The 24,785-nt window shown below is 34.3% G+C and overlaps 1 protein-coding gene across 2 annotated transcripts in view; it reads right to left on the bottom strand.

Annotated features, from left to right (window-relative positions):
- The window catches only part of ASCC3 (activating signal cointegrator 1 complex subunit 3), a 251,081-nt gene that overhangs the window by 139,926 nt on the left and 86,370 nt on the right, over positions 1-24,785 (bottom strand). For both annotated transcript variants that reach the window (XM_053937188.1, XM_053937189.1), the window contains exons 11-13: positions 18,484-18,648; positions 7,080-7,256; positions 3,797-3,868 (exon numbers count right to left, since the gene is read on the bottom strand). In XM_053937188.1, coding sequence (XP_053793163.1) covers positions 3,797-3,868; positions 7,080-7,256; positions 18,484-18,648 — 414 coding nt within the window. The remainder of the gene's footprint in view (positions 1-3,796; positions 3,869-7,079; positions 7,257-18,483; positions 18,649-24,785) is intronic.

Below are 24,785 nucleotides of genomic sequence, written 5' to 3'. Positions count from 1 at the left end.
AAAATTTGAATTTTTTTTCAACTTTGTATCTGACATAATCCTTTTGGTTGATGTGGCCTACTACTGGTGACAGTCTGAAAAAATACAGCTGTAATAACACTGAGGGAATGATAATTTTCAGTCCCTCAGCCTTCATCTAGTCTTTAAGTGAAGAGCAACCTGGAAGAGAAATGCTGGAAAAAATACTCCACCTGCAACTGAGCATGGAGTCATATTTTCTGACAAAGTTTTTTCTTTCTTAATTTAAAATATCTTGGTTTATTAAGAGGTAGAAATAAAACTCTGACTGCAAATTAGTCCAGGAAGATTGAACATCTTCGTAGATTATATCAGAACATAGCAAATTCAAAGTATGACATGAAAACAGATATTCATCAACTAATATCAAGCATGGAAGGACAGTCCCAGAAAAGCAGACCTAACAGCTCTACAGGTTCTCACTTAAAGCTGTCTTAGGAGGTAGGATCTGCCAGAGAAAACTTCCAGTGAATTTCTACACTGTTAGTAATCCTTCCAAATGAGCACACTGATTTGAAAAGTACTTGGAAACCTTTGGGACATCTTCTTCAGTCACAACAGGAAGTTTCTATAACAAAAACCCCAGAAAAGTCAGTAGGGCAAGCCATTTATCAAACTTCCTCAAGTTAAACAAGAGAAGAATGGTGCTCTAAGACAAATGTTATTGTTTCAGTTGCATTTGGTAATTCAAAGTGAAGCCTACAAATGAGATATCTCATTAGTTTGAGCAGATGGATCAAAATTAAAGACTGAAGCACCAATTCTTAATTTCCCAGTTGCCAGGAAGAGCTGGAAGCCTTGCAGAGGATGAATGTTGAAAAATCAACATAAAAAACTTCTCTCCATCTGTCAAAACACATGCCTATAGAATGCAACTACTCCTACCAACCTTAGCCTTAAAAAATGAAAATACACGTACATCTAATAAAAACACATGGACGTGTAACTCTAGCCAAACCTCACACTCCAACCTACAATATGACAGTGACACATCAGCATGAATCCCATAAGGGTACATTATTCAGTTCTGCTATGATAGAACTCTTTGAGAATGAACAGAACAATAAATAAACAATGCTGAATTTAATTCATTAAGGCGTTCCAAAGACTCTGGTCAAGAATCTTAAAAGAGACAACATTTTGAAAGCTTGATGGCCACAGGAAGATCTACATTATTAACTCAAGCAACTTTAGTGAGGGCAAGTGTTTTTCTCTGGTTCTGGTATTTCTTTTGTGCATTTCAGTATAAAACAGAACAGAGGTTTTAGGCTCTCTGGAGCATTGCTAATGTGATCTGTGCCTGTCATACATTATTGCCTGAATAGATATAAAATCTCAACCATGTCCTGAATGTCATACAGATACACAACGCCTATGGAAATTTTTTCTGAAGTATTTGGGGGGAAGAGATAAATACGTCTTTTAAAGAAATATATTTAGAAGCAATCACAGCTTTGTTAAAAAGCATATGAAGTTTGCACATATATAATGTTAATAAATACAACTGTTTTGGATAACACAAGCTGAGAAAGGTAACAGAGCATGTTGAAACCAGCCTATGGTGAATGTGGACACAAGGTAATGGGTTTCTGGAAACTTAGAAAATCAAAGGGCATTCTCAAAATTGTGAAAAGACACCAAAGAAAACCTTTCTACTGTAATACTAATAATATTTGCTCATAATATTAATCTTCCACTATGGGGCAGACATCTCAATGCAGATATATCTACATGACCTTTTTTTCCCCCCACTTTTTAAACATCTGCAGTTGGTCTAATGATTAGACAGATCACTTGTTATAGCACATTGATTAAAAGGAAAACTCCAATTTTTCATGTGGTACAGTACTACGCATTATAATTAGACAATGAGCTGATATGCTTGATTCTGCATTGTCAAAGCCTGTATACTGGTACTTGTATATAATTCATTTCAGGTTATGGTATTTTGTTTAATAAATATCAAGACCAATATGAATTAAATAATCCCAAGAAAAGTCCAGTGTAACTGGTTGCTATTTACATGTTCTAAATGAGAGTTCTGCAACACAGCAGAATGAACACTTTCAAACAAAGAAAATTTAAAACCATACGAATCAAATTAACCAAAGTGTTCTGAAATCAAACCAGCATTTAGATAGCAAGGGAAACCACGCTTCTGCTTTGTCCAAAATTATACTTATATGGCTGTTGGTTTGAAATACAATTTTCAGAAACTGAGATCAGCAACAGTGTCCCTTGCTGAAACTGTAACATTAAGCAGACCAGTTCTTCTCTTCACCTCTTAAAACTGCAGCTCATGCCCTAAAACAAAACACTCATGCATTCAGCTACTAGCACAAGAATGAAAACTATTCTTAAGAAAAGCTACATAAACATCTCCTACTAGAATTAAACAATTTACTGTACTTGAATCTTTTCAGAGAATATCATATATGTTTGCAGTCACTTTTTTTCCTCAGCATGAAGAACAGAGAGGGGAAGAAAGGTGCAGTAAATATGCCAAAACAGCATACAGACTCCCCGCTGGGAATCCAAGATAACATTACTTAGATACTACTGATTTAAAGACTCTGCCACTTGCACTTCAGCAAGTGAAAATAAACAAAATCAAAACAAGAAATGAAAGATAAGAAACTAAATGCACTTCAGCGTTAGCAATTTGGTAATGTTTTTGCATAATTGACAATGAGGAGAAAACAAACAAAAGTTCCCTTGGTCCTGCTAAAAAATTTAATTAAGTCTTCACTCAGGAAAATAACAGTATTTCCATAAGTAAACTTCATGAAAGTTTTCTGAACGTAACAACAATAACTGATATCAACAAGAGAAGATAAGTGGAAAAATGGAGTTAAAGCAAGGCAGTGGGGCAGGAAGACTAGGAAGCTGTTGCTGAAGTATTTTTTCCCTTCCCAAGTCATAAACCAACTGTCCATCTTTCACAAAACACAATGAATTTTTTTGTGAAAAGCAAAAAATGTGCACTTCTTAGCGCAACTGTACAGGACAGAGTTTCCCCCTTTTATATAAATGTTATTTACTGAAAAGTCCCTTCAAGCATCGTAGAGCACTAGCATTTGTTCTTGCTTTGAATAAGTGCCATACCTGCTTTATGTGCAAAGTTCTAACAAAAATGAGACATTGTGTGGGAGTAATTCAGGGCCACAATCATAACAGAACGAAAAACTACTCAGGCAAATGAGTTAGGCCCATATTCTTAGTTGAGGGGATCGTCAGACTTGAAAATTCACTGCAGAAACCTCTACTGTAAAGCGAAATGAAGGATTACTTCCTCTAAAAAGAAAACAAAACACAAACCCTAGGACATTTCAAATGACATGTGCTGAACCCTTACATACCATGTCTTGAACGCTGAGTAATTCTCATCTCTCATCTCTAACACAAAAGACTAGAATTTGAAAGATACAGGAAAGGCTAAGAATAATTAAGTACGCCATTTTTGATTTTTTTAATCTTTAAGTGTACCTGTTGTAAGGTATCTAAAGTACTGACCTACTTTGCCATATAATTTTTAAAGACGTGACATAAATACACATTAATTACTTTATGGATATATAAAGTACTGGGAATTGTGACCTCTGTTAGAAGCTACCACTATTTAGTCAGTTTATATTTTCTTGCATGCTGTTTCTATGAAGTGTTTGTAGGGTTAGAGGCTACCTCTGAAGTGACATATCACAAAATAATAATTCTTAATACATCACTGTGATGATTTTTATGTATGTTATGAATGGATACTAAACTAAAAAATAAATACCTGGTGTCCAGCCATTATTTGCTTCAGCACACTTTCATAACATACTTCATCCATATGATTCAGCTGCTGCACCTGAAAAACAAATATCACATCCATATTAAAATAATCTCTATCTTTATGGATTATCTACTATGTATCAAGCAATTTAGAGTGATCTGTGAAAGATAAATTTTATTATGCAATTAAATTTACAGTATATCAATTCCTATTCCAAGAACAGCACTTTGCTTTTAAACTCAGAAATAAAACATGAAAATACATAGACAAAGTATGAGTAAGGGCAATTCATACAAAATTTATTATGTGACTTTGCTGGTGTTTTTTAATGACCAAAGAGAAGTAATCCAGTTCTTTAATTTATCTGTTTCATATTAAGGAATCTTACTTCTACAAGATATTGAGGGAATATCAATTTAATATATCTTATCTAGAATTAAGCTTTCTATTTGGTATATAAAAATAGTTTTCACATTGCATACATATGTATTTTTTTATCTCCAGGAAATTACTGAGGGTTTTTTTGTCATAGAGAACAGAGATTTCTTCAGAGTTGGGTCATGCACAGAGAACATTGTGAGCACCATGTAGAGAGTTTCCAATTATAAATAAATAAAATGTTTAAGAAAGATTCCAGTCAAAATAAAGAGTATTCTTCAACCTACTCTAATTTTTTTTCTATTTCTTCAATGCATTACAATATAAATAGCATATATCTACTTGAATGCACCTCAGTATTAACACTGTGACAAATCAAAATAAATAAAGTCCAATATCATAGCAATAATTCCATTCTTCATTTGTGCATTCACATCTTATAACCAAATTGTTTTGGCAAAAGAAATGTTCTAAAAAAGCAAAGCAGTACATATTTCAAAATGGAAATGTAATACTTGGACTTAATACTAAAGTAGATGAAAGTTGGAAAACAAAGCTTTAAAACAGCTTTATAGGTAAGAGAACATTTGTCTTTGAAACCGTACAAATATAGTAATAAAAAGACGAGAAAATATGGGCATGTGTGCTAAAGACAAGCACTCAGTCTAATCATTCTTAAATTGAGAAGTTAGCATTTTACCAAATATGTTTTTTCAAATAATAGCAAGTGAAAATCATTAAGGAGAAACTTACAAGAGCAGTGCATAAAGACACATGAACATATATACATACATACACATACTATAAAATTAACTGTACATATTCTTTGCATTTATATCTAAAGACAAAAACATAACATGCATAACGAAAGAAGACTGATATTAAAGAAAAATATCTGACATTAACCGACCTCGATTGAACAAGTCAAACCTTAGTCTTGGTGCCATATGCTCCAAGAACTTCAACATAGCGAGTTTTAAGAGCTTTTCTGGATAACTTCTATGCATAGTAAATACATCATGCTGTCCTTGCCTTTGAAAGCTTGCCTACAGTTTGCACATGACTCTGTAAATTGCTAATCAGCTCCAAATTTTGGGGGAGTTGGTTTTTTTTTTGTTTTTTTTGGATGCAGGATTTCAGGAAACTGTGGCAAGGCATTTACCTATAGTAACTAACAGTCTTCTATCTCCTTGCAACTCATTAATGTGCCTATTTAGCACTGACTGCACTTGCTGATGGTCTGCAATAACAACTTTTGATCCTGGACTTTCTTACATTGCTTTCCTCCTCTCATGAAGACCACAAGGATGTTGATATTGGCAGTAATTAGGCAGCTGTAGTATTAGTATTATCCTGAACACAATCCTGTTTCAAAGAGGCGTAATACTTCTGTGTTTTGCTTGCTGTAAAGTGTATTATCTTGATTGTAAAATACATTTTGCCCTGTGAAATTGTAATGACAACCTTCTGAAAAACAAATGAAGAACTCCTGGCTGTGGTATTATCAAAACAGTCTGCCAGGTATGCACATTTCAGAATAACTATTACCTCCTAATATTTCTTCAACTCCTTATGCTTCTTTAGAAAATTACTGTTTTTTTAATCATTTCAAATTTTACAAGATTTATTTATATTTTTTGAATCCTAAATGCATTCTAAAGTGAGTATGAAGAAAGGGAGTATTTTCTCTTTTCTTACTAGATAGTGAAAATAAAATAAATATTAGAATCAAGTACCAGCGAAAGATTAATTGAAAGTAACAGCAAGCAAGAGTGAAGGTATTAAAAGCAATTAATGAAGATTAAAATATGCAAATCATGGTAAGCACCATATGGTAAACTAGTCTTATGCATATAGATTTGAAACATCTCCTTACAGATGTAAAATAAGTTCCTCTCCTGCACTGCAGATGGAATGACTATTTAAATAACCTAGTAAGAAAGGCAATGTCCACTTTTACAAAAACTAAATAATGATATGATTGATAAAGCTACGAAATTAACTTTTGATTGAAAATGTCTTGATTTCTATTAATTTAAGTCACAGGTGAACAATATTTTTTGAAAAGTTTAACAACATAAACCTTAATTATAAGATAATGAGATGCATGGGAAATCTATGTAAAGTATTTGCATAACGTCCTGTATTTAAAGAACTATAATTTACATATCAAGTGTCGCTGCACTAATGATTTTTAATAGGAATATTATACTTGACTATTGTCTTAATGCTTCCAGAAATGAGCAATAGCACAAAGAGTAAAGAAGCTTATTTAGGGATTACTTTAAATACACTTTCTATCAAATAGGTACATATGATAATTAATGGCTTAGCATGCTAAGGTTTTCATCAGTAACTTTAGTATTAATACACATTGTTTTTATAACTATATAAATATAGATTATTATTATTATTGTTATTATTATTATTATTATTATTATATCCAGATTTTAAAAATTATTGTTTTTCCTATAGCATTCCTCCTGCATCTATACAGCCAAACAAGATGCACCACATGGAAACCTAAAATGAAAGAGGCAGAATAATCAACTGCAATTATCAACTGCAATAACTACAATAATCAACTGCACAGTGACAGCTGTTAATGTCACTGTGCAGTTGAAGGTGATGATTTCTTCAAGCAAAATTTAGCAGTGAAGAAGAGGCAATGCAAAGTTAAATAACTTTGTATCTAACTGCAACAAGGCCTGTTTACAAGTATGGTAAACTGAAGAGAGAAGATTCTTAAAGCAACTTTCAATTATGTATATCTTTATACAAAAGAAAATATGCTTCAAAAAACACCTGTAGTATAATAAATAAGTACCCCATACACATACATACATGAAGCATGATCAAAAAGAGACCACAAACAGCAACCCTTTCTTAGGAATTCACAATTCCTTACCTTATTGGTTGTCTTGATCCCTATAAAGGTTTGTCCCAGAGGTACAGGTCGGAAACGGCCATCAAAGTAGAATAATCCAATGTAGGGATTCACGTGTAGAAATGTAGCAACATCAAGATAATTGGGTAATGTAGCTGAAAGGCCCAAAATCCTAATCATGCTTTGTGTAGATTCAACCTATTAAAAAATCAGACAAACTGTAAATTTTCCAAGTGTTTTAAGCCAAGGAATCAAGCACAGAGTTTTAAAACATCCCTTATAAAACATTAATGTGAAAGAAACAGTGAATACTTTCTACAAAAGGTGAACAATACATGTGAGTTGGTGATTATCCTGTATTGAAGAAACCAATGCCTTCTGGAATTCCATCAAATCTTGCTTATTCATCTTTCCATTTTATTGTACTTTTGCCCTCGAAAAGGTGAGCTAGTCATTAATTGACATGGAGGAACACTAGCAGAAAACTGGCTTTGTTAAGAAGGGATAGTCCAATTTATAGGCAAAACTGTGACACATGATTTGGTGGCTTTTCTTCCTTATTACACATCAGACCACTATTCTGGAAAGAAAAATGAATCTAAGTTGTGCCACTCCTCCATCTTAGGTTTTTGCTTCCACTACTCTCTTAGACAATGTATTCTAGTTCTCTGCAACTGGCATTTTATTCCAATTTCTTCTTTTTTAAAATCTTTAATTCCTCAGATGTTTGGTTTACATGCCTTCCCATTTAATAAGGGACAGAAATGGTGCTCTACAACTTCCCATTTAATAAGGGACAGAAATGGTGCTTTACAACTAAACATTCTGTTCCATACAAAAGCCTGCATATTATATGAATTTTCTGGTAATTTTCAAAAAGAATGAAAGCACACAGAAGACCTGAATGAACAAAGTACACAAGAATTTTCCCATTTCCTTCTGGAACATTAGGAGCTGTGTAGGCTGGCTCACAACTAGCATAATTATTTAAAACCAGAGTTCACAGTAATTTTATTATAAAGGCTTTTTAGACACTGTAACTGAAGCCATATATAACGTTCTCAACTAGTCTCAAATGGGTGAATGTCTCAAGATGAGTAAGGCTGGTAAATTTCACCTGGCTAAATCCTATTCAAAAAATATGAGGCTTTACTTAGATTTTGATTGACTCACGGGTTTTGAGTTCAAGTGAAAGGAATGCAATTAAAACAGTTAAATTAAGTTTTAAAAGTAGATGATTAAAAAGTAAACGGAGAGCATTCTCAAGGAAGACAAAATAATACCTCACCATAACCCAGACCTGAAGAATAGGAAGCACATCAAAATATTAAACTAAATCTCAAAAGGAACCATAGACTCAAAGACCACAGTCAACAAGCAGACAAAGTAAACCACTACATTGCCTGGTAATAGACATGCTCTGTGGCAAAATTCTGGACACTAAAACGGTGGCTGCAAAAAACTAAATGACACAGAAAATCTGCAGACCAATTCTGCACTTGCACAAGAGCAGTTTTCCAAAGGAAAGTTCCACGTACAACAAAATCTGATACGTAAATGCAAACTGGGACAAATGAGATTTCATTTTCTGAAGTTTTCCATCTACAGGGAACAAAAACAGTGTTCAAGAGCACAAGGAAGCTTTGTCACTTACACAACTTTTTTTGGCTGGATTATGTGATGACCTAAGGGCTGCAGTCATCATCAAGCGCACAGTTTTGAGGTGTTCGAGGTTTGGGGTTTTTTTGAGAGGCGGGGGAGGTGTGCAGAGTGGGTTGTTTCCTCCTTTGTCTGTTTGGGTTTTTCTGGTTTTGACATGATCCCACACCCTTCTGCACAGTATTTCAACCCTTTCTTAACCATGCTTTACCAGAGGTGCCACCACCTCTGGCTGGTTGGAGCCCACTGTAAGTGGCCACATCTGGGTCGCTGAGCCACAGCCATCCCTCCCTCCCCAAGGCCACAGTTCAGTCCCCTCTGCCAGCACTTGGGCATCTGTGGTCCAAATGTCTTCATTTACTTACTGCTTATAGACTCTACTTTGAAGTTTGAATCTGTAAGCACAATTACCACTTGCTGATGTATGTGCCCTGTAGATTGTTCACAATTGCCTAATAAGTACAGCAATCTTATAGTGTAACTGAGCTCCCATCTGGAAAACATTACTTGATTTTGCTAAATTCAATAACAATATTTTTTTCAAATCTCCTAACAGCCTGAAAGCACTAGTTTGAAAGTATTCTCAGTTCCATCTGAATGCAAGAAAGCATTTCAAGTATTTAAACAATTAACAAGAACACTGCTTAATAACCATGGACATATGTATTTTTACAGCAATTAAATGTCAGATGGTTTTTCAAAGATTTCTTTTAAAATAAAAACAATGCCTAGAGAACAGTTACAATTTACTGAGAGCTGCACACTTCCAAAACCTTAGTAAAACAAAGAAGTCACTTAATGTCACTGACCTGGCAGTTGACCCTGGAGCTAAGGAACTTATTGAAAACCCCGAATTAACACTCCACATGACAACTGAAACTGACAGTTAACACAAGCAGGTAATTAAGACTATTAATATATTTAGAGCACATTTTTTAAACTCCTTCCACTAGACCAGGTTGTTCAGGGCCCCAGCACTTCAAGAGATGGGACAGCCACGCCTCTGAGAAACTAACTCCAGTGCCTCACCAGCTTCACAGTTAAGAACATCTTCCTATCCAAACAAAACCTACTCTTAGTTTAAAGCCAGTTTCCCTTGTCTTATCACTACATGCCCTTGTAAAAAGTCTCTCTTCAGCTTTATTTTAAGTGCCCTTCAGGTACTGAAAGGTGAGATGACCCAAGTGCCTTCATTTTTCCAGGCTGAACACTCCCAGTTCTTTCAGTATTTACCCAAGGAGAAGGTACTTCATCTCTCTAATCAACTTAGTACGTCTCTAAATAATTCCATCAATTTCCTTAAGTTCTTTCCAGGCCATGAAAAAAAATCTTTATTTTTTTTACCATCTACTTTTGTATTTGCTCACCAAATATATATATAAGTTATATACATATATAAAATAATCAAGATGCAAAAAGAGGGACAATTACACTAAAATAAAAAAATGTATCATAACAATCCTTCCAATTATTTTATGTCCAGATCAAATTCCAACTGTAAACTAAACACCTATATGTTTAGATTATGCACATCATCACATGTTGATGGAGAACAAGGGGTTTTTATTCTTTCAATTATACATGGTAATATAAAAACAGCAGTGACTAAAACTGTGCTAAACTTAAAAAATAAAAAAAACAAGACTTACCTGAATATGCAACCATAACTTTTTTTTTTTTTTGCATTTTCTCTGTGATCAAAATTCAGTTTCAACTATGTATCTATTATTCATCTATCCAAGCACTATAGAAGCTTGATTTTCCATAATGGTTTTTAGAATTCTAACACATTTTTATAACAGAGTTCTCTGCACTCATTTTTCGAATACTCTTCTGATTTCCCCTTGAAGAGCAAGCACAGACATCTTTTACTCTCAGGTGCTTCTAAAGATCAGTAAGCCTTGAAAGTGTACAGATGCCTTTTGTAAATACAGATCATTGAAAAATTAGTATTTTTCAACTACTGGATCACTTATTATTTGATCCTAGAAGTCCCAAAGAGAGATTATGCCTTCATATACAAGAAACCATGAACCCACAGCCTCTTCCTGAAATGGCAGTAGAAATTACTGATAACACAATTAGGATAACAAAGCTTTCTTTTTACATTGCATATTGGTAGCTGGTGGTAGGCAGCTAAGTGCCTTTTCTTCACTACTGAAACTCAGCCTCTAACATTTCATTCTTTACATGTGTTTAATATCCCAGTAAAATAATAAGCACCATTTGAAACTTATGAGGCTTTCCTTGAAAACCTGAACTGACACAGTATTTGCACACCAGGTTCTTTAAAAGCCTTACTATGTTTTATTGGTTTGATATTACACTGGAAGTGAGAAATAAAATTGCCATTGCTGTATTTAATTGACATATCTAACTAGTATATCTAATTCAGAAACATTCTTGATGGCATGTGGAGAATTGTCACCATTCAAAGAACACAATTACCACACCATGAAATTCCATGTATGCAGAAAAAATAATCAGAAGATAGCTATCCCAGTATTGATTTCCACGCAAGTGTCATCTGCGTTTATGCTGTAAATGATAAAGGATCAGGTATGGGAAGTGCCTCTCTGGATTGTAAATTGATCACAGCAGAATCATTTTCTTCTAATAGGTTTTCAGACTTGCATATCGTTACATTACAGCTGCCACTTGAGAACATACAGAGTGTGCACAGAGATACTCTTTTATCTGACTTCTAAAATTCTTCCTGAACTTTGTGATCTTGGCAGCCTTCCCATTTCCATGTATTAAAATATCACATTCACAGAATGAATTACAATCAAGCTGGAAATTGTATCTCTGATTGTTCAACTTGAGCACAGAATTAAGTGAAGCAGACAAGTTTACACATTTTAATCTTTGAAGAATTGTCTGCTGGTTAGAAATTAATCTGATATTCAGATGACCCAGGATCAGTTCAACACACCCTCTGCAGACAGTCTTTATGCCCTTCACATGTACACTAAAGACAAGATACTCAGAAAATTAGACACAAGCATTTCTTAGTTTTTACTTCAGATGTGCAAGATGAACTCTAATTTAGGTTCCTGTGTCCCCTGTTCAGTGGTAGTAAGAATGACGTATTACATATGGGGGTTCACATTAGTTATTAGTTGGATACTACCCTACGCACAGAATGGCTCTGTCTCACTCTCTCACAGGATCTGTGCTATTGATCCAAAACAAAGGAGAAACAGAAATGGAAAAAGAATTGAGTAAGGCTCAGAACATTAAAAAAAAATAATTAAATGTCTCAAAATTACAAAAGCAGGAAATTTTTCAGAATGTTTCATCAGCGTTTGTTTATGGCTATATTGTTTACTAGTAATGAAAGAGTTAAATTGTCCACATACATGCAGTTGTCTAGTTTTAAGAACAGAAATGGAAAAAAAACCAGTGAAATTGCAAAACCTAAGTACATAGTAAAAATGTAATTACTAATACAGTTTTGAAGATACTATATAGGACGTTATCTACAACTCACTCTGCACAGAATGCATTTGTTACTAGGCAACCATCTAGTTAAGTAATTTTATTAGTTTTACTCTGCATCCAATGAACCCTGAAAATACTGTGATCTCAGTCCTCCATTTAGAATATATTTTAAAATCTAGAGGTACTGAAAAAATGTAACCACACAGAAAGCACTATTAGAAGCCGTATTATTCTCAGTTGGCTAAATATTAGGTATGCATTACTTTGCCTTAAGAAATGACATTTTGCATATATCTATTAAGAGATTTCTATACTTGGCACAGCGTCAATTTTTCCTGACTGATAGAAAGGTTTTCATGCTCTGCTTACTGTTTTGTTCCTAAACTAAGAAACAAAAAATATCTCTGAACCTTTCTACAAATTAATTCCACTGCTTTACCATAATATGAAAGACCACAAAATGTACGACAATCACTATTACATTTTAAACTCCACAGGTGTATCACTAAGATGGAAAAAGAATAACCTATCAGTAATAAAAAATGAGATGCAGAACGACTTCCTGACATCCCTTCCATGCACAGTAAGAGAAAAGCTTCTGAAAATTAATCAAAATGTCTGATACATAACAGTTTCCAAACAATGGGGATTAGGTTTCGTTTTAAAAAAGTAGTTTTTAAAAAGTAATTTTTTATACAACAAAACATAAAAAGATAGACTAATGTAAGACTCATTAGACATATGGCTGCACAACATACTGCCTAAAAATAACATCACAGAGTAGCAAGAAAACATGTATTAAATTTATCATAAGCTGATGAACTGACAGATTTTAAAAGAACTTATAATTGAAAAACAACCATTAAAAAGGGATTCCTCTAATTGCTTCTTAAGCTCAACTCTATTTAATAATTTTATTGATGATATGCAGTACAAAACAACTGGTGACAAGAAAGGCAGGTGATTGGCAGAATTAATATAACTGATGTGTGTGTCAGCCATACAGATAAATCTAGGTTGATAGCCTCATTCAAACTAAATTTCTTTTCACTTAGCTCATTCTATAACAGGCCATAGCTGAAAATGAGACACTATTCTCAAGAAACATTCTTATATCAATGAGCTAATCCTGCAGCAACTATTAAGACGTTTGTCTGAGGATTTAACAAACAAGTACCTGAATGCAAGCTCCAAAAAAGATGTGTGAGCAAATTAAGTACATTCACTTCTTAAAGGTATAAAAGGGATAAAACTGCATAATTGAAGGGAATCCCTCTACCTCTGTATCTGTCAGAATCAAACTAACATTAAAGTTCTATCTATATGCAGTTCTGCTGACATGTTTTACAAATACAGTTGTGAATACAGGAAAGTCCTGTGAAAAAAAGCCCCACAACACTTTAGTTTGAAATGGAAAAAATATTGCAGAAGGCTTCAGTAACGTTGTTTGGTTTATCCTTTAATAAAAGATGCTGAGTAACTTGATTAGTTTATATATGGACTATCAAAGAGACAAAAGACTAATATAAGTCACTTAAGATGAGAACTGAAGAACCAAATGAAATGCCATTGTCATTCGAGTCCCAAAAGATCCTTATAAGAACTACAGTGGGCCACCACTTGATAAAAGACAGATCTAAGTAGCTGGTTTTATGGCATTAGCTATCAGTTTCAACTTTTTTTTTTCAAACTGATCAAATTATCAAAATCAAGAATAGGATTCCAAGCACATAAAAATTCCTAATTTGATAACAATTAGACATTTGGCTTCCGATGAGTGACATCTGAACTTGTTTGCCAATGAGCTCTAGTAAGAGGTAAAAGAGCAAACGAAAGGGACAGAAAAAAAATAGGTAGAGGAAATAATAAGGCACTACAAATATTGAAAGTGCAAAGAAAGACCAAAGAAAACTACATTCCAGCTGAAAGGAAAAGCTCCTTAAATAAAGTAGCATGAGGAAAGAAAGCTCAGAAAGGAGACATGAGAATTTCCAGGGAAGAACTCCAACATCTCATGGCCACTGCAGTCAAAGCTGCCTTTGATCTTCACTTCCCCAACAAGCCCCTCCTTTCCTGATGAGTAAAAGGTGCAGCCCAGCACTTCTTCTTGTTGAGTCCTCTACTGCCTGGAGGAGGCCTTTCTCATCAGTGTATTCCAGGAGTCTCCTGTACTCCTTATACTGCTGTCTAACCCATCTATAATAACTTTGTTGACCTAATACAAAAACATAAAGTAACTGAAACTTTAACTTGAAGAATGAGACAGTGCTGAGAACAATATTTGTATGTCTAAGATGGCAGCTCTGGTATCCCAAAATCTGAGAAAGCTTTTAATATGGATTTTCTTTTATTTAATTTATCATTCATATATTGAGAACAGGTATCAAAACTTGTGCATAACTCAATTGTAGTATTCAGAATGCTTTTTTTGTGAAAAAATATCCATAATCAGCAAGGAAGTAATCAAAATCTCTGAATAATTATAACAAAATACTTCAGTGGCCTGTAAAAACTGGAAATTTTTTTCTTTCAAGCTAATAACCTTAGTATATTACAGTAGTGTGGAAAGTTTGATTAAAAAGTTTAAGCATTTCAGTTTTACATCTGCATTATGCTTTGGACTAAAACTTTAAACATCAAAGCTATAAATTGGATTCAAATAAGTTGTTTGATGTTATACCTACAGTATATAACAGAGCTCAGAGCAATTTTACCACCAAAATGTTTAGCAAAGTCAATTTAAATCACTTGCAAAAACATTCTCTGAAATTTGAAAAGTGCAAACACGCACAAATATGCCCTTCATTCTGCTATGAGTAAAACTGTCAGCAATTCCAATATATATGCTCCTTCCAGGTTTAAATAAAACCTAATTCTAAAAAATGCCATAAGTTAAAATGAGCATGTTAAAGTCTTACAGTAAGTGGTGTGACTCAGTGTTCATCTGGGGAAACTACATCAATCATTCAAGTATTTTGAGGTACAAATTAGGACAGACCTGCTAATGCATCAGGATATTCCTGCTTTAAGAATGCATTTGGATAGCTGTATTTCTACCTCATATCAATACAGATCTCAAAACATTCTTTTCTGGCACAGCTGCAGGCTCAAGTATCTAGTCAAATTCTAATTCTTAAAACGACAAAAAAGCCCCAATCCACTGTATTTTTTTTTCTGTTGTACACCATCTAAACAAAACACCCCTCATACGTCCAACCAAACAGGAGAGATGGTTTTTTTCTAAGACAGGATAACAAACCCTGCAAAAGGTAAAAGGCACTACACTACACATCCTGCCCCACACAGGAATCATGATATTGTCTCATATACAAGCTAGGGAAGCATGATCCACATAGAACTACAGGTACATGCATTATTAAAGTTGTTATTAGGGATTTATGGAAAAGGCTGAAGTAGTATTCAAAGGAATTTATCATGGTTCTGTTCTAGAAGTGATGCAAGAAATGACTGTTCCAGGTCAGATCTAAAATTATACTGTTTTGAATGCACTGTCTCCTGCAGGAGCCAAAAGTGACAGAACAGAAAGTGGGAAAATGTCAATGGTATTTACCAGAATAGATCTCAGTTACTACAGCCTCCAGTTCTGATCCAGTGACTACTACTCTGCAATGGATTTTCCTTTGAATTACTTGTCCCTCTACTATAAATTAAAGAAAAAATAGTCAATATCTTGTATGACTGAAACCAGTATACAAATCAGGTAATTGATTTCAGAAATTACTACAGTGCTCTAATTGACCCAAGGATATTTCAGATTAATATTGTCCTTGGGGTATTTTATGTTTTTCAAAAAGTGAACAATTATTCTTACTTCCTGTGTGCATGAATACTGAACAAGTATGATATTTCTATAGATATCAGTGAAAAGTAAGTTCTGTAACTACTTTCAGAAAGGTTGGAGAGGAGATTGAAGACAAATCATTGAAGACAGAAGGACATTCTCTAGGGATGGGCTAAATATCCTGGCTTTCTTTCGTGCTCCAGAGACATTTATGAATTTCTATCAAAATACATAAAACGAAATTATGGGCAAAGAACAAAACCAAGGAAATGAAACAACATATTTTTTTTCCTTGCAAAGGAATAAATATTAAATATTAAAATATTAGATGTGATTTTTTTTTTACACTTTGAGCATCTATAAAAATATTGTTACTAAACTCCAGCAAAGTTCTTCTGAAATCAGATACATTATGTTATCTTTCTTTATTGACTACATAAAAGTTCCAGTAACTTCATAGCTGTGGATGCATACTGCAAACTTCATAGAAGTATGCCTGCAAGCTCAGATGCTGAAGCATAACATTTCAGTGTATTTTTAAAAAGTATTCCTCTTATTATTTGTTTTCATATTAAAAAACCAAGATAATTGCACAAAACATCTCCTGTTTCTTTGCCCCCGGGTTCTCTGGGAGGCTTGCAATTTGAAATATTTTTTGTCAGCAATTGTTTTCTACAGCACAATTCTAAAAAAATCTACAACTAATTTTGCTTTATTTTTAACTGTGGGTTTTTTGAGAGTACCTTTATACTGTAAATTTTCCCTCTCCTAAACTACCTACTTGTAAAAATTCAGATGAGTCTCTGTTACTGTCTTTCTTATCAAGCTACAATAAATAAGGTGGTGAGATGGTCAGTTTCAAAATTTGTATATTGCTTTATTTTCCAACTGTTTCACTTAAGGAAGGGTTCCAACTGGGTAGCTTCAGCTCCAGATGAATTAAATTCCAACTCGGTAGGTAAAACAAACTTTGAAATCCTAGGAGATTAAAATACCCTTTTTTAAAAGAGCTATTTTTCAAATGAGTGCTGAAGCAAGATACTGCTGTATTAAAATAAATGCACTAAAGATAGGATTCAGTACCCAAGACATAATTGCCTCAGATTTTATATTCCTTAAGTTACCTGTGCAGGCTTGACAGACACAAAAGGGAAGGATCTATGTCCACACAAAGCAGAAATGTAATGCCAAGCTGAGTAATGTAGGACAGAAAAAATGGCTCTCAACATCTATTTTGAACAGCTGAAGCCTATCTTACAAGTCTCACAAAATTTCACAGTAAGATATGAATGAGTCTTGCAATCTGACATGAAGAAAATGATTATCATGGTCACTGCTAAAACCTGAGATGGTTTACTATAAAGACACCTAAGGAAAAACAAGGCTATCAAAACTATTTACGAAAGAAAATACAACATCAAACAGTTAAAGTTTAGTGCCATTGAGGTAGTCTAAACTTAGCTTCTTCTAAAGAATTGTTACTTATATTGTTCTTTATACAGGATCTTTCCACTTGCTGTACCAGATTAGAGCAGACATTAATTTTATTCTGTTCTTAGCAGAGTTGGAATCAGATGATTCAAAAAGCCTTAACAAGGTTAGTGTAGCCTTACCAAGAAAAATAGCATCTTGAAAGCTAAAATGCTTTAAATGTTTAACATGCTACAATTAGAGCCATAAAAAAAAATATAATTTCATTTTAATTTGTTACAGGTTACTTCTATGGATAGAATTTTGCTCTTCATGACCAAAAAAAAAAAAAATTGCACTCTATCCTCCCTCTTCCCATTATTTCCTCATTCTAAATCCTTCCTTTTTATGATCCCTAAATTCCAAGATTTACTTTACTTGTAAAAGCACACCCCACCATTGAGACCAATCTTATTTACTGCCTAACTCTGCATTCTTCTTTTGTAAATGATTCAAGAAAAAATCCCTTTTCTCTTTTTTTTCCATTTCAAATCTTGGTATTTAGAAAATACCACTAAATCATGGGGAAAAACAAAAGGAACATTTATGCTAGACTAAAAACTATGTAGTATTTTTCTGGCAGTGCTGGAAGTTTTACCTAGATTTAAGACACTACTCTTAATTAGAACAAAAAAGAAATTCTACTAAGAAAACTGCTAATTGAAAATAAGCCTTCCTGGCAAGAAAATAATTTCAACTGTGGTTGTGTTAAAACATTAGCCTGATTATTATTTGCTTAAAAATGTTTTAATTTTCCTGTTACTTGTACAGTAGAATAAATTAGGCAAATAAATTATAAGTAAAGAAACAGCACTATATTAAACTATGCATCTTAGGAATCTGATAGTTGATATAATACAGAAAGGAAAGTAGAAGACAAAAAAAAATTCCACATTCTTAATACACAGCTTTAAAACAGAACAGCTGTAAAATAAATTGTAAACTGTCTAAGCATTTCTATTTAATTGTCTGAGCATGTTACCCTTTACAGTGACATCTATCTATTCTTGACCAAAACAAAATTATTTTGAGCTTTTTTTTCTCTCTTACCTGTCTTAAAGTACGTGCTACTATACTTTCAAGTACTGGTCCTCTGTCTTCATGCAGTAGGTGAACTTCATCAAGAATCAAGAGTTTTACCAGCTGAGAGAGGGCTACATCACCAACACTTTTCCTTGTCACTACATCCCATTTCTCTGGAGTAGTCACAAGCATCTAGTAGAGCAGAAGAAAAAAAAAAGAGAATATTAAGCAATTTATGAAAATATAGTAATATAACATACAGCAGTATAAATGCAATGTAGAACTTGAAGTTATCTTAAGTTTTACCTACTTTATATATGAGGCAGACAGTTTTCTGCATCTACATGTGTCGGATGACCATTAGTAGGATTCAGTATGGAAAACCATATGGAAATATCAACTAATAACTTCAAGCTGTGTCCCATTTGTATACATTTTCCACATGAAAACATTGAAACAGCTCTTCAGAATTAATTACTTATATAATAATTTAATGGTTGTGTTTCACTAAAATCATCTGTGATAAAATATTTCTAATCTTCTTCACAGCACAGTAAACAACTAAGACCCTCTCCTCATACCTAAGCTTGACCTGATAGTTGCCAGTTCCCTATGAAATGCTTTCTCCATAAGGCATACTTTCGAGTTGTACCTTTTGATATCTTAATTCTTGCACTGGTAAAACAGACTGAACAATTTCCACCAGTCATGGATACGGGAAATTCCAAACTTCATTGTTTCATGTAGATATGTTAGGCCATTTTTCCAGTCCCTCTACGACAGCACAGTCCTCTGGTGTATCAGCCTCTCCTCACTATCTGCTCAGTCAACCCATACATCAACAAGCTTCTCTATGAGGATCTTAGGGAAAACACCGTCAACGGCTTTACCAAAATCTAGGTAGACAACAGCCACTGCTTTTACCACATCTACCCAGCCAGCCATTTCTTGATAGAAATGTATCATGCTGGCCAAGCATGACTTCCCCTTGGTGAAGTCAAGCACACTGTTCAGGATAGGATTTTCTTGTCTTTCATGTACCTGGAAACTGTTTTAAAATTAGCTGTTCCATCACTTTCCCATATGAGGCTGACCAGCCAGGCATTCTATGGGTCCTACTTCTTGCCCTAGTTGAAGACAGGAGTGACATTTGCCTTTCTCAAGTCTTTTGTCACTTCTCCCAGTTACAATGGCTGCTCAAAGATTATCAAGAGTGACATTGCAATGACAGGAGCCAACTTCCTCAGCACTTGTGGATGCAAATCAATCAGACTATGGACATATATGTCCCCTGTTCTCTTAAGACATGATCTTCTCCCACCAAGTGCACACTTGCTCCACACTTTCCCCCAGCTGCTGATCCCCCAACTCAAGATTCCAGGAGGCTGGCCTTGCTAGTAAAGACTGTGGCAAAGGAGGCATTCATTACCTCAGTCTCTTCTGTCCTGTGCCATTCATAGGCCCCCTGTCTCATTCAGCAATGGGCCCAAATTGTCCTTAGTCTTCCTTTTGTTTTTTATCTTGTGTTCTTTGATATTCCTGAGTAGATTCAATTCTTTATGGACTTCAGCTTTCCTAACTTCCCTCCTGGATGGTCAGACAATGTCCCTGTATTCCTCCCAGACTGCATGTCCTTGCTCTCATTCTCTGTATGCATGCTTTGTTTTTGTGTATGACCTGGAGCACTTTGTTCATTCCTTCAGGTCAAGTTCCCATTCGTTCATTTTTGCCCAAGTTCCTAATCACTGGATGAGCCACTCTTGAACTTGGAAGAATATTAACCAGCTTTCTTGGCTTCTTGAACTCTCTCTTCCCTCCAGGACTTATAACATGGGACTCTTGCTCTTCTGAAGCCCAGGGTTATGAGCTTCCTTTCTGATCTGTTCCTCCTCCTCCTCGTCAGAACTCTGAACTCCAAGATCTCACTGTTGCTATGGTCAAGTCTGTTTTCAATTTTGACTCCTCAAACAAGTTCCTCCTTCTTTATGAGGTACAGCAAAGCACCTCTCCTCCAAGTCCTATCTACACAGGAAGAAGTTCTCATCAGTGCACTCCAGGACCCTCCTGGATTGCTTGTGCAGATGTTTCTTTCAAAATATGAAAAAAAAATGTTTCTTACAAAACACATTTATGAATACTTTTTATTCTTGGTCTTCTCCACAAGATATATTCTGATAGTATTTATTTATTCCCCTCAGAAAAATATTTTTCCCTGCACTGTCACACAATATTGTTCCAGTCCAATTATTTTATCATCAGAATGTATCAGTCTTTACTAATTACCAAGAGCTACTCCTGAAGACACTTTGTGATATTACAGAAAAAAGATGTTCATTTCCTGCAACATTTAAAACTTTACACATGAAAGACTCACTGAGTCACTATTATCTCAGAGTGGTGGTATCCGGGGGGGTATTTTCATGGTTTGTTTAAATATTACTGGGTGCATTTTGTTAGCAAATAGAGACTTTTCAAATGCTTGTACAAAATAGTAGGTGTAAAAATGTATGTCCGTAATTTATGAACTGAAATGTAACACTACTACAGATGCAGCTGTTAGCACTTTAAAATGAGCCATATCAACCACAAAATATTAGCAGCTGTACTTCCACAGAACATTAATTAGCAAACAGTGAGGAAATATATTTAGCAATGCATATTAAGGCTTTAAGGTGTGAAATACCACAAATGCAAGCTACTTAGCTAATTTGCTAAATCTAAATTGACAACATTCAGATCACAGCTTTTTTTTTAATGTCAGTCATGTTATCAGGATATATATTTAAAATTGTATGATTAATTATTCTGTTTCTGAGTGATGACTGAATATCCATTATAATGGTGTTTTACTTTGATCTTATTCTAAAATTGCAAAGCAATGACCTGAATTAAAAGCTATACCAAATGAGACAATATTTCAAGTAAGAAAAGAGATCTCCAGAGAATGTTTTGCTAGAGAATATGGCATTTATTTTTCAGACAGAAATTACAGTTAGGGAAAAAAATTCTCAAGAAAACCACCCAAACAGATCAGCTTTGTAGTTGCAAATTATAAAATGAATTCAAATATATAAAACGTTATTTAAAAAATATCAGCTAAAAGAAATTGCTATCAGCAAAGATTAATAAAGATTTTTTTCAATTAAAATAATAAACCAAACACATTATGAGTCATCTCATTATTAGTTTTAAATGCAGTAGTGGCATTTCTTTTTATAATTAATTTTCAGAGACAATGTATTTTATCCTTTAAGTTTTAAAATCAAAACTTAGATTCAGGAAGAGGATTCTGCTTTTTGTTTGGGGGCAAGAGAAGGACACAGAAACCAAATACTAAAAATCTTTTTAATATTTTCTTCCTTTACATGGACTTGAGTTCTCAGCACTCTGAGAAGTGTGTTTATTTATATTGCTATTTCACCACTTCACCTCTTTTGGTATTGAAAAAGCTAGAAAATAAAGTGTCACATTTGTTTAATAAACTGCAACTCATGCAAGATATTTCAATCTGGTTTTTGTATTAGGATATGGCTGAATAGAAATGGGTTAACTGTCAATATTTTTACTGTCATGTTAAGTTTCTCTACGCACACACACTTCTCTTTTCTCAATGTATTTTTGATTATCATTTGTTCTTCCACATTGACTTTTTCTTTTAGGGAAACGCAGGCTTTTCACAAAGTCTTCAGTCTTAAGTGACCATTGTCACTCAATTTCACTATTACACCAAAGGAGTTACCTGTTTAAAAGAAATAATCCAAAACTTTGGGGTTATTTAACATATCTCTAGATGGTTTTACATAATTTTCAGGTAAGAATTCAAACAAAAAAAATTAATTATTTCACTTTGAAAAATTATGTCAAAAGGGACAACACTAACTGATAATTCCAACACCAATTTACAAAATTTCAAGACACAGTGAAAATGCAGTTTTCTATAATTGCATGATTTGCTAACTATTTTTGTCAGGTTCTCTTCAGTCCCCTTTGAAGCCAGATTTCATGGTAAAAGGAAGTTACATTTTCACCACAGTTTCAGAAGATCAACATGTTGAAAATGCTGGGGTTTGTCATTGCTTGGGGGTTTTCTTAATCTGAAAATGCTCATTGTCTTACTAAAATCAAATGATCTTCCATTAATTTCTACGGGGCCAACATTTATTTTTAGCACTTGGCACAGCCTTGAAGGTTTACGTTTTCAATAGCTTACTCTCGATTCTTTGAATTCCTTTGCCATTTTTAACTTCTCCCAAACGCATTTTGCCCATGACTAGTATCTGTTTTCTGCTTGAATAATTAGGACACTCACTCTGAGCCTAGAAAAACTATTGTAATCCCCTCAAGTTTACACTCCCACAGGTCCAAATCACATATGAAAAGATTTCAGAACAAAGTACATAAAAAACTTAGTTATAACATGCCATACTACAAAATTCACTGCTTTTAAGTTCTTAAAGACCATTTTAAAGAAGTTTTTAGCCATTTCAGCCTTTGTCTGTCACTCATCTGACCTGTCATCCATTTCATATACACAACAATAGATCAAAACTCAGATGCACACCCTACCTCACCCCCAACTTCCTGACTACTATAATTGCCATCAAATAATCAGGAAAGACCTGGATCACTCTTCCTATGTGCCAGATAATCATCAAACCAGGCATAAAGTACTGGTTGACTCAGATCTCAGCTTAAACATCAACTAAGATGATAGGAAAAAGCCCCGTGCTCTGTGCTTGAGGATGTTTATTTTAATATGTGGTTACACAGATTTCTATAACATAAAAAGTAGATACCTTGTACTCAGACTGGGTATTCTGAGTATAGGCACCATTCCAAAAATAAGCCTGCCTGCTGCCATACTGAAAACAGAGCAGCAGCAGTACAGTGCCTTTACTGTGCACAAGATGGAAATATGGGTTCCTTTATTATATCAAAACAGTGAAAACATAGAATAGAATGGTACACACACAGAGACACCTTCAAACATTTGACATGTAAGTTTGAATTCATATTATTATACATGCTGAGCATTAGAATCTATCATTCTTTCTAGAAAGAAACTGTAGAATAAACTCATGAACAAATTCAGAGGCCTTTTCATCAGGAAAATATTGTGGATGCCAAATGATCACAATAATAAAGGTTGTATGTTATGGGAAGTTTCCAAAATGAAATTATCTTCCCCAAGCTGGATAAAGATCCAGAAATGTATCACAACCATATGTTGTCTCACACCTGCAGCACAGCAGAGATGTTTTCATTTTTAAGATACCTAAATAAAAGCACTACTTCTTCTTTGAAACCATCAGAATTATGATAAATAAACAGCAAACATTTCATTTATTTTATATTTCTCTGTGAAGTTCACAGTATTGCTTCTCAAAACATGGATTAGATCTGCAAGAAATACAAGTTTCTACTGTAATTTCATCCTTTATTTGCTTTACCCTCTTAAGAGCCACTTCTTATTCATTTTGCATTAACATTTCTTTGTACCTTTCCCACTTTCTATTAAGTAACTCTCAATATAACAGTATCCTTAGGAAAGAAAAAAGAAAACTGAATCTTATTACACAAAAAACCACTCTGATGCCTGCAGCTATGTGAGCATCTGTTCTCTAAAGGCTTCCTCCTGTGTTCCTCCTGCTCAGTGACCAATGATGCTGGAGTTACTCACTTTGTTATTAGCACAAAAAAGTCTCATTGAAGACATGACAGCCAAAACTAAGGAGAGGCAAAGAGACAGAAACAGATAACCTGCAATTAACTGAAATATTACGCTCTGGAAAATGCATGTTAGGTATTTCAGAAATTTGCCTTTCAACAACATGAAAATCTAAAAATGATTAGATACAACTGGAAAGAATTTTATCATTTGCAGATTAGAAGGAATTATCTTGCTAAAACTAAATTCGATGAAATCAAACGTAATTTGAAATAGTGGAATTCAGTAAACTTTAAAACAGAACTGTTTTCTGAAGTGTCTCGATGCTGGAGAAGAAACAATTTTAAGGCCCAATTCATTAATATATACAGGTAAGGAAAAAACAAGCCCTAAGGATCTAACTGCTTTGGAAGGCATGGAACCAGCCCCCTTCTGTGTTCACCTGCAGTAAATCTGTCTCCAGCACAGCGATTCACCATGAATGGATAGCAATAAAGAATTCTGCTCTAGCCACTGCTGCTTTATTGTTACTATTCAAAGATGCTTTCTCAAAGATCTGCTGTCAATTTCTATTAGTAGAAACTTCCTTGTCTTTATTGTTTTCACCTTGCTACTGGTCTTCTCTACGTTCCTGCTCCTTTACACACATCTACAACTTCCC

This window comes from Vidua chalybeata, chromosome 3 (assembly GCF_026979565.1).
Source record: "Vidua chalybeata isolate OUT-0048 chromosome 3, bVidCha1 merged haplotype, whole genome shotgun sequence".
Taxonomy (NCBI): domain Eukaryota; kingdom Metazoa; phylum Chordata; class Aves; order Passeriformes; family Viduidae; genus Vidua; species Vidua chalybeata.
Note: the sequence above shows the minus strand (reverse complement) of the source record. Positions and strands in the feature narration are given on the sequence as shown.